General features: G+C 38.2%; 1 protein-coding gene across 1 annotated transcript in view; it reads left to right on the top strand.

Moving 5' to 3' along the window:
* The first annotated feature begins 1,511 nt into the window (after nucleotides 1-1,511).
* LOC144957636 (uncharacterized) overlaps nucleotides 1,512-11,544 on the top strand; it is a 33,411-nt gene continuing 23,378 nt past the window's right edge. Inside the window, exons 1-7 of the mRNA XM_078888981.1 lie at nucleotides 1,512-3,472; nucleotides 5,477-5,607; nucleotides 6,058-6,236; nucleotides 6,503-6,602; nucleotides 7,086-7,167; nucleotides 9,487-9,644; nucleotides 10,543-10,695. Of these exons, the coding sequence (XP_078745107.1) occupies nucleotides 1,611-3,472; nucleotides 5,477-5,607; nucleotides 6,058-6,236; nucleotides 6,503-6,602; nucleotides 7,086-7,167; nucleotides 9,487-9,644; nucleotides 10,543-10,695 (2,665 nt within the window). The 5' untranslated portion in view covers nucleotides 1,512-1,610. The remainder of the gene's footprint in view (nucleotides 3,473-5,476; nucleotides 5,608-6,057; nucleotides 6,237-6,502; nucleotides 6,603-7,085; nucleotides 7,168-9,486; nucleotides 9,645-10,542; nucleotides 10,696-11,544) is intronic.

Raw genomic sequence — 11,544 nt, 5'->3', positions numbered from 1 at the left:
GTTGAAGTCTTCATAAAATCGTCATTCCAATATAAATTAATGACCTTCATCTTGGCAAAAACTCTCAAACCTGGGACTTCCTTGTTGGAGTCTTCATAAAATCGTCATTCCAATATAAATTAAATGACCTTCCCCTTGGCAAAAACTCTCAAACCTGGGATTTCCTTGTTGACGTCTTCCATTAATCCCAGATTTGAGAGATTAAAATTTTTTTTTTTTACCAAGTGATTTTAATCGATCGAAATTTGAAGGATGACTTTTCTTTCTGGCCAAAATTTTAAATATTTTTTTTTTCTTCTTTTTTTTTTTTTTTTTTTCAGAGCATGACTTGGGGGCCTGCTAGAAAAAGACTGTCTGTGAATACAAGACACACCGTTGGGTGGTGGGTGGGTACTTGATAACATGACAGTGCAGTTATTCGTTTCTTCTTTACTCCGATCCTCAGTGACGACTACCAATACAATTGTGATTTCTTTCTCTTCGAGAAACTAAGGGTCATCATACTTTAGCCAAGGTTCTCGTTAGTGAACTGTGTATGTGTGAACACTTTCAATGGGAACGTCATTTTGTGTGTGATTTGATTTGATTTTATAAGGATTCAGGAAAAAGTGTGGTATTTTTATAAGGATTGTGATGCAGGACGTTATGGACAGCACTAGACTCCAGCTTTTTTTTTTTGTTTTGTTTTTTTTTTTTTGTTGTTTTCTGTTTTTGTTTTGGTTTGTTTATATTTTTTTGTTGTTTTAGAATTGAGTGCTGTTTAAATTACGTTTTAACAAAATAGGCAGCGGCCACTGGTGTAAGATAAAAACATGAAAAAGGTTTGTATGAAACCACTGCCAGAAAAAAAGAAAGAAAAAAAATACAAGGAAAAAACATATATCATCCTGCCTCGAGTCCTAGAGTCAAGGTACGATTAATTTTTAGGATGTTTTTTTCTTTTCCTGCATTTTTTCTCTCATCTTTGTCTGGCACTGTTTCATACAAACCGACGTGTATATATATGCAGGTCTGACATCTGAACCCACTTATGGGCCTAGTTTAACATTGTTGTAATGGACAATATTTTGCGTCATTATTTTTGAGATTTCTATTACAACAATGAGCCCTTAAGGAATTGGGTTATCAGACCTGAAAATAAGTGCACATCGATACAAACCTTTTCAGATTTTTATCTTATCGTATTTTGGAAATCAACACAATTTTTTTACAGCGTAGCAGCTCAATGTAGTTGTAACAAATTGAGCAGGAATAACTTTCGTTGGAAATTTCTTTTTGAAATCGTGTTTTTGTGACTTTGCCCCGATGGTATAATTTATGACTGAATTGAAAGAACGAAATTGACACCAATCAGCTCTTTGTTATTGTTTTTAGCCAGCCGTTTTTATGAGTAGTTCTCACTAAATTCTATCAATCTGTAGGTAAACGTTTAAGGTTTCACATAGTTTTGTGTGTTGGTCCGTTATATCCGGCTGGTAGTTGTTGTGAGTATTTTGGCCAAGCATCAATTCTTTGGAAATTAAAGTGAGTTTACAAATCACCACAGAGTGTGGATCAAACATTCAGAATAAAAACCCCAAACAAATTATAGGAATTAGCTCTCAGCAAAAATGAGCCCGGGTTTCCTGGTGAAGTTTCTTACCCTCCTATGTGTGTTTGTTATTTTACCAACAAAAAACGAAGCTAGCAATGTGCCCGGATCTGAAATCCGTTCCGCCCAAATTAAAAAGAATCACAAGATTCATCGTAGGGCATTCTCGTTCGGAGATTTGGCAGATGACTTGAAAGAAAAGGCAACAGATTCCGCCAAGGATGTTTTAGGTTCTGCAGTTGACAACCTAGTTCCAAAAACAGGAAATTACGTCATAGATACTGCTGCTAATAACGCTGTTTCGAAATATGTGAATGATTTAATAAATTCTGCATTAGACGACATTTTAGACGATGTAGATATTGATAATGACGTCATCGATGGCGTGAAAGACATTTTGAATGACGTCACAGGGTCTGCCAAGACAACTCCATCTCCAACTGGCACTTCCACCAAATCTGCATCTTCCGATGCGCCTACTACAGTTAGAGGGAAAACAGTTACAACTACAATCACACCTGTAACTTTTCCCGCGAATAAAACAAAAAGAACCAACCGAAGAGTGATTGATTTTATTTATTCTCCTGTGACTGAATTTGTCGATAGATTGCAAAATCGTACTCGAGACAGATCCAATAAATTATTTGAAGAATTGAGATCAAAGAGAACAACTGGATCGCCTTTTGATTTGGGACAAATGTTTTCAAGATTGAATGGAACGGACGTTGAACAGATCATGTCGGCAATACAGTCAGAAATCCAAAATATAATCGAGCAAAGAATTGAAGCTTTGAGCACAGATCTTTATTATGTGGTCGTTGACTTTGTGGGAAATCTCAATGCAGAAGATATTGCAATTTTGGACAGAATTCAAAATAATCGCATTCGGGATTTGATAAAAAATGGCGTTAACGATGTCTTACCCGTTTTGGTTGAAATTTTGGTTGGAAATGCCACATTCAAAGATTTACGATGTGCGTTAACAAAGAGTGTTCTAGAATATCAGTTTGGTGAGATTTTCGATGCTCCTGAAATTTCTCAACTTTTCACCGACATATTCCTATCGATAACAGCATGCTATGAGATACCCGATTCAAACTCCAGAAATGAATCTCAGAATTTGAGCGATAAGACCAGGGCATTAAACAAAACAACGGAACGTGCAGTATTCCAAGCATTGACAGAGATTGGCATGTCACCAAACGAGGGAGATCTCACAGCAATGGCTTCAATTGCTGATGCCATGACGTTCGTGGATCCTGCTTCCTCCTTCGACCTTGACAACGTCTCGAGAGATTTCCTCGGTGGAAACCTGGGCTCGAAAATCTCCGATATCTTGAGTGGTAGTAATGTTGGCTCGTCCATTTCTGGACTCTTAAATTTGTTGTTTCAGGATAACAACAACAATAACAACAACACCGCCAACAGGAACAACCCTTATCTCAGCAATTTGTTGTCCAACGTCTTACAACCCATTCTTGATCCTCTTCCACTGAACGAAGCTCAGACTGAAGCGCTTACAAATCAGCTGGTAGAGCTTATTACTCCATTAGCCTCTTCTGCCGTCCAGCGAGTCAGCCAAAGAGCTCTTGAAGCAGGCATTTCCAGCGTCTTCAGCCAACTAGAATTGCCAGAGGAACAGATAGAAAATCTTACCAAAGAACTTGTAGATCTGATCACAGTGGTCATGGGAAATGACAACAGTGGTGGTAGCGGCAGTGATGGTGCTCTTGATTTGGCTGATATTTTGAGTCAGCTTAGCTCTCCAGAGGAACTGCAAGATGTCGTTAGTTCACTACTCGCCAATGGAGGACTCGGGTTGAACGGATCTCTAGCTGGTTTTCTTCCGGAGGAGCTAATGTCAGCTTTGGGATTGTTGAGGTAAAAAGTAGATTTTAGGGTCCGGATAGTTCAGCTCGTAGAGCTCTCGATTCACGGGCAAAGGGAGCCGCCATATTAATCCCGGGTGCAGTCCCCCCACCTCCCCCACCAACCCAGCAATGAATATGTAGCTGGCTAGGTGCACACATTTGTAGGTCCGATAACCGAACGCAATTATGTGCATGCTTGAATGACGATATTTTGCGTTGGTTTGAGAGTATTTCCATTATAACAATGAACTCATAACAATGTGAGTTGTCAGACGGGCAAATAAGGATACGTCCGTAGCTAGCTGTGCTTGATCTGGCGGGAAGTACTTTAAGATAATCTAGCATCTGATCCATAACGACCTTCATTAAAAAATTAATTAAAATTCTTCTGGAATTATGCTGCTAGGTGGTCTTGTGGTAGGACACTCGCTTTCGGATCGGAAGGTCCCGGGTTCGAGCCTCGCTCAGCGCATAGTTGAATCCTTGGAAAAGGCTCTTAACTCACATTCTCTCACCGTACCCATGTTAACCGTTGTCTCTGTCGGAACAATTATAATATCGCCTAACAGGCGTCATGCCTCGTTCTACATATTATATGTTGCTGTTGGTCATGGACCCTTTATAAAGCACTTTGAGCATTATGTGGATATTGCGCTATATAAAAGCCCATAAAAAAGTTGCAACTGTTACTTTTCTTAGTGTGACTTGTTTATTGTAAAAGTTTCTTCAAATTCCACCTCGACCAGGTCAATATTATCTGCCTTTACAAATTCAATGGGAGCGATCTATATTCATGTTTTCGTCCAACCTGCTCACCAATCACATGATCTGTTGCTGTACAACGACTAGACATTTCTCAATGTATCTAAACACGCTGCTTCATTTATGAAAGTTGTAAACATACCCATCAGTCATGCTGAGCAAAATGACCAATTGTGATGTTGGATATTTCCCAAAACACTTTTCACTATGAGGGTCATTTTGAGCACACTTTGCAGGGTGACCAATGACCTCAAGAACATGGAGATGTAATATAGATCATCCCCATTGAAGCTTTCGTGTCATTATTTAATGGCTATTGCTATTTATTCATTTGGCGGTCGGTCTCGATATCTCAGTTGATAGAGCACTCGCTTCACAAGCGAAGGGGCCGAGATCAACCCCGGGTGCAGTCGAGATTTTTTCTGACTCCCCCCCCCTCCCCTACCACTGTCCGCCCAGTAGTGATTGGGAAGCTGGGTCTAATAGATCTGGTGGAATTACTTTGCGATAGACTAGCGTCCTATCCAAAGGATAGCAAGCATTGACTATCGTCCGTTTCACGCTATAGAAACCGGTATAAGCTCCAGTTCCATGGGCCTATGGCTCTGAAGGACTACTTTATTGATTCATTTGAGTTTAAAGCAGCAATGATTGTGATATTTCTCACTATAGATTCAATGTTCACCGTCTAAACCTTTCTGACGTATTACAGTTTTGGGACAATATGTCACATTTAGATGTCAACTTTTTAACAATTCTGACCATTCCTGGGCAATATGTCACATTTAGATGTCAACTTTTAAACAATTCTGACAATATGTCACATTTAGATGTCAACTTTTTAAAAAGCTTACAATTCCAGGACAATATGTCACATTTAGATGTCAACTTTTTAAAAAGCTTACAATTCCAGGACAATATGTCACATTTAGATGTCAAATTTTTATCATTCTGACAATTCCAGGACGATATGTCACATTTAGATGTCAACTTTTTAAAAAGCTTACAATTCCAGGACAATATGTCACATTTAGATGTCAAATTTTTATCATTCTGACAATTCCAGGACGATATGTCACATTTAAATGTAAAATTTAGTAATTCCGACCATTTCCAACTTTAAATCAATGCTCGTAATCTGGGTCACCCTTTCATAGCACCAAATCTCGATGGTGTGTCACATTATAACTTTCGTCGGCGAAGATCACTCTGAAAGCTTTTTTAAAACAAACATTTATCATTCTCCCATCAGTACCACTCAAGGGGCATTCACAGCTCTGAGAGGAATCTACAGTGAAAACTTTGACACTTCCCAAGGATGCAAGTTGGAGAGGTCTGCTGTGGGGCAAGGAGTGCAGGCCTTCCAGCCTGGGGCACTTCTATGTAAGATTTTTGCTTCCGCATTGCTATCTTATACATATATACCAAGTATCTTTGTTAAGATAAACAATATCATCCATGATACCATCCCCAATGCTTCCACCATTGGCATCACTTCAAAACTGGATAATCATCATTATCACTAGCAACAACACCGCCATCACTATCATCATCATCATTATCACCATCGTCATCATCATCATCATCATCATCATCATCATCATCATCATTATCATCATCGTCGTTGTCGTCATCATCATCATCATCATCATCATCATCATATACCCACATCATTCCATTATCATATCATCATTACTGTACTATCCATCGCCCATCATCATATCATCATTATTGTTATTATCATCATCATCATCATTATCACCATCATCATCATCATCATCATCATCATCATCATTCACCACCACCATCTTCAATCTCCCCCTCCTCCGCCAGTCCTGGACTCAATGGGAAAACCCGGCACTGGAATTCTTCAAGGCAATTCTTACTTTGTGGGGAACTTTGACCAATGTCATACACTCCATTACGTCACAGATACTGGTGACGTCATCAAGGGAAGTACGTCAAATACAATTACGTCATTTCAATGCCAGCAGGATTTCCCAGCATCGGAGGTCAAGTTGTGAGTACCAACCATTCTGATAAACTCTTGACTCATCAGATTGTCTGATAAACTCTGACTCATCAGATTGTGAGTACGAACTAGTACTATTTTTTATTGGTAGGAAAGTATCGGTGAAAATCTGGGAAAATTCAAAAGAAATAAGTGAAGCATTCTGAAACGCATGCAGCATGGTAAAATCAGAAAAAATATACTCTTTATAGTAAGCGTTCATATATATTTTTAGATTAAGTTCTATATTAATGATTTAATTCCCAGCAATTTCAAGAGGCCGGTTTACCTTACATCGTGTGGGGTTTGTGTCTCCCTAGAGGCTGCACTAAACAAGACGCCAAGATAGTAGGACAGGGAGTAGCAGGTATGCCCCCCCCCCCAACTCCACCCCTCCCCTTTAAATGAAAATTCATTATTAATTTGTATTACGAGCTGCTTGAAGCTGTGGACTGTAAAAAGTAATAAACAAAAATGAATAGAACACTTTGGAAAAAAAGAACAAAATTCCAAACACGGAACGTTTCGGGTTCAGAACCTTTCTTCAGCAACAATAAATAACCCAATAAAACATAAATATATTTTTAAAAACCAAACAGATCGACGACAGATCTGCCGGGTTTTTATTGTTGGCTGAAGAAGGGTTTGTAATTGTATCGGCAAAAATGTGGGTGACCTTATATATATATATATATATATATATTAATATATATATATATATTTTATATATATATATATATATATATATATATATATATATATATATATAAGTTGGGCTTATGTGAAAAACCTTTCTAATTTTGTTTGTTCCCCCCCCCCCCCCCCCCCCCACCATGTTTTCCTTCTCCAGATGGTCTCACCATTGCTTTGTACAAGACAGAAATTATCAACGACAGAGACCCGGCTGGTGACGCTGGATTTATCTGTACCATGTAAGATTTTCACCTTGGAAAAAACCCCATATATAAATGAATTGTATCCTTGGAAGAAATGCTTTTTTTACATTCTACTCGTCGTACTTATGTGTAAAATGAGTGCGAACTGTTAACAGCATTATCTCTGTCAAAAAAAATAATAAAATTGTAATATCCCTTTATAGTCGTCATGTCTCGTCCGACATGATAATTATTGCTGTTGACTAAGGACCCTTTGTAAAGCTCTTTGAGCAAGTTTAGTGGATATTGCGCTTTATGAATTCTCAAATTTTATTTTATCTTTCTTAAAATATTTATATTGAGCTTTTTTATATAGCGCAATATCCACTAAACGTGCTTAAAGCGCTTTACAAAGGGTCCCTGGTCAACAGCAACACTTAACATGTAGGACGACGCATATGCCTGTTACAATCTTTTTCGGACAGAGACAACGCACTGTTAACCGCCAGGTAATCATTTTACACATGAGTACGGTGAAAGAATGTGAGTAAAGAGGCTTTTCCAAGGACTCAACTATGCGCCGTGCGAGGCTCGAACCCAGGACCTTACGATCCGAAAGCGAGTGTTATACCACTAGACCACATAGTCACATATCTATTTGAACATTGTTCTATGTGTCCCACAGTAAAGTATAGATAGTATGCAGAACACGTCACTCAGGCCTTTGTTATTGTTTTTGCCATCCGCGTTTGTGAGTTGTTCTCACTAAACTGTATAGATAAAAATGCTGCTTGCCAAGTGGTTCCATCTTCTCCATGGCAATGTTAACGGTACCACATCACAAATAACTGTATGGAACCGTCATCAGACTTTTATGTCTTGTTAGCAGTTTAGTGAGTGATTCTCACAAACTGATGCAAAACAATAAAATGCGCTGGGACGCACTGCTTTCATAACAGACTTGAAAGTTCATGTTACACAGAGTTTTTGTTTGTTACTATATCCGGAATGCCAATTTTTTTGAATCCATTGGAAGGTCATTTTCTATTTTATATATATATATTATAAGATAAAGGTTTATGCCTTGTGATTCTTGCATGCCAAGTAAAATAAGCCTAATCAACAAATACTGGTGCTCCTCAAGGTTTTATTGTCCCTGTTAATTACAGTTCACGATGAGAACAAGTCAAAACGCGGATGGCAAACTAATACAAGTCTGAGTGAGCATCGCTACTTCAAGCCATCATATACAAATGCATAACAATCTTATGGCAAATTGTAGATTCGTGCTTTTGAGCAGATTGAGCTTGTAACCAACAAGGCTTTTATTAGGAGAGTGAAGGAACCGATAGAACCGTTACAATTAAAGGACCAATTCGTCCAGCGAGTTCCTCACTACAAATACCTTGGTGTAACGATTGATGACAGGCTCAAGTGGGATGAACACTTGAAAATAATTAGGCATAAGACGTGCAGACGTACATATTTTTTATCAAAACTCTCTCAGTTTAGAATAGATAAAACCCTCTGCACATTATTTTATAGAGCAGTAATCGAAAGTGTTTTGTCATTTTGTATAACAGCTTGGGGAGGCAATTGCTTAGCAGTGGAAAGGAACAAAATAAATTCAAATATTAAAAAATCCATTAAACGCTATATAAATGATGTTGACGATGTAGATCTTTTATACGAGAAATTTTGTATAAATAAAATAAATAAAATATTAAATGACCAGTATCATCCACTAAGACCATCAATTATTATGTCAGAAAGAAGTGGTCGCCCTTTCTCTATTTCAACGAAAACAGAGAGACACCGAAAATCTTTTCTGCCGTCCAGTATTAGGCTTTATAACAACAAGCAATAATCATTTTATATAATTATTTCTCATTTTCACTTTTTAAAAATATAAATATTAATTTATTAATTTATTTGTTTTGCAATCTTTTCAATTTTCAATTATAGTGACAGTTTTAACTATTTACAGTGTTGAAATTATTCATATTATAAAGCGCAGCTCTGGTTATAGAGCTGCTCCTTTTTTATATATATATACATCCTATTTCCATTGTATTTTTATCTTATGTATAAATTATAACACGTCTGTACAAAAAATTTCCTTTTTGGGATGCAATAAAGTATTATTATTATTATTATTATTATTAAAATACTCACACCATCAACCAGCCGGATATTACGTATCAAAGCATAAAACTATGCTTAAACTTTAAAGTTAATAGTCTGCTTGATATTTAGAGTTTAGTGAAAAGTCATCATCATTAAAATGGCTGTCTAAAAACAACAACAAAGAACTGACTGACGTCAATTTCGTTCCATCTATGATTGAATTTCTCATTCCATTCGTCTTCCCACTAGGCTGGTGCTAGGCACCCTGGGAATGTTCTGCCTCATTGGGACATTCCTGGACGTGACAAGTTCCCCACCACAGCCAACATCTCCACCAACACCAAGAAGAACATCCAGTCCTCGGCCCGGCAGAAAACAGCCCAAAGTGTTTTTGTCCACAATTTCAGGTAACCTAACTTGAGTTTTATATAGCGCAATCTCCACTTAACGTGCTCAAAGCGCTTTACAAAGGGTCCCTGACCAACAGCAATATGTAACATGTAGAACGAGACATGACGCCTGTTAGGCGATAATCCATTTTTTCCCCGACAGAGACAACGCTGTTAACGGCCAGGTACTCATTTAACACCTGAGTACAATGAGAGAATGTGAGTAAAGAGCCTTTTCCAATGACTCAATTATGCACCGAGAGAGGCTCGAACCCAGGACCTTCCGATCCGAAAGTGAGTGTCATATCACAAGACCATATAGTCGCCGCAAGATTAATTGACCCTTTTGTTGATTTGAGTATAATCTGATGAAAGGGGTCATTCAACTATAACCTTACACCTCATATGGCGGGATGGGTGGATGGGGGGGGGGGGGGGGGAAGTGTCCAGTTCCTGTAATAAGTCTAAGACAAGTGGATGGGTGGGGGGGGGGGGAGGTTGACCAAATGTAATATTACGATCCATCCATCCATCTATCTATCTAATCTATCTATCTATCTATCTATCTATCTATCTATCTATCTATCTATCTATCTATCTATCTATCTATCTATCTATCTATCTATCTATCTATCTATCTATCTATCTATCTATCTATCTATCCATCCATCCATCTATCTATCCATCCATCCGTCCATCCATCTATCCATCCATCCGTCCATCCATCAATCCATCCATCTATACACCCATCGACCCATCAATCAATCTATCTATCTATCCATCCATCCATCTGTCTATCTATCTATCTATCTATCTATCTATCTATCTATCTATCTATCTATCTATCTATCTCTTTATCTATTCATTCATTTATTTGTTTATTTTCATTATTTTTTTTTCTACTCGTCATTACCAGAAGAGGCATCTGGACTGAGATCACCGACGGGAGAATATTCAGTGAACAGGCCAAATTTCAGAGACCTGAGGATTGAGCTCGGGACGGCGAGGCCACACGAATATCCTAACAGGGCTAGGAGTAATGAGAACCAACAAGGTGTAAATAAAGCAGGTACTTTCTCGTATACTGGACAGACCCATTGACTTTCACTTTCGCCAAAATATTTTACTATAAATATAGATCAATAGTGCGGCTATGTGGTCCAGTGGTATGACACTCGCTTTCGGATCGGGAGATCCTGGGTTCGAGCCTCACTCGGCGCATAGTTGAGTCCTTGGAAAAGACTCTTTACTTACATTCTCTCACCGTCCTCAGGTGAAAGATGAGTACCTGGCCGTTAACAGCGTTGTCTCTGAAAAAAATTTTGTGATATCGCCTAACAGGCGTCATGTCTCGTCCTACCTGTTTAGTGTTGTTGTTGGCCAGAGACCCATTGTAAAGCGCTTTGAGCATGTTTAGTGGATATTGCGCTATATAAAAAAGCTTAATTCAATAGATACTGAGATAACCACATTTCTCGGACAGTCGTCATAATATAAACAATGGCAGTGATTGGTAAACATAACAAAACTGTACAGGTTTTACTCTTGATGATATGAAAATCTTAAAATACCCACTGTTCTATCGCTGGATCAATAAAACCAACACAAAAAAATTAAATATAGATAGAATGCGCTTGGCCAAGGAGTTCACAACATTGCCATCCGGAAGTATAATGGACCAACACACAAACTGTGTGTAACCATGAACTTTTATAGTCTGGTTAATACAGTTTAGTGAGAACAACTCACAAACGCGGATGGCAAAAAAACAATAACAAAGGCCTGAGTGACGTCATCTGCATACTATCTATATGTTAACGTTTCTAAAATGATGATCGAGAAAATCGTGTGAAAAAGAATCTACTGGTCAATGGGGATGATCTATAGATAGTATGCAGATGACGTCACTGAGGCCTTT

The sequence above is a fragment of the Berghia stephanieae genome, chromosome 12, assembly GCF_034508935.2.
Source record: "Berghia stephanieae isolate SIO BIC M18660-M18661 chromosome 12, UCSD_Bste_1.3, whole genome shotgun sequence".
Taxonomy (NCBI): domain Eukaryota; kingdom Metazoa; phylum Mollusca; class Gastropoda; order Nudibranchia; family Aeolidiidae; genus Berghia; species Berghia stephanieae.
This window is presented reverse-complemented; position numbering and strand designations above follow the sequence as displayed.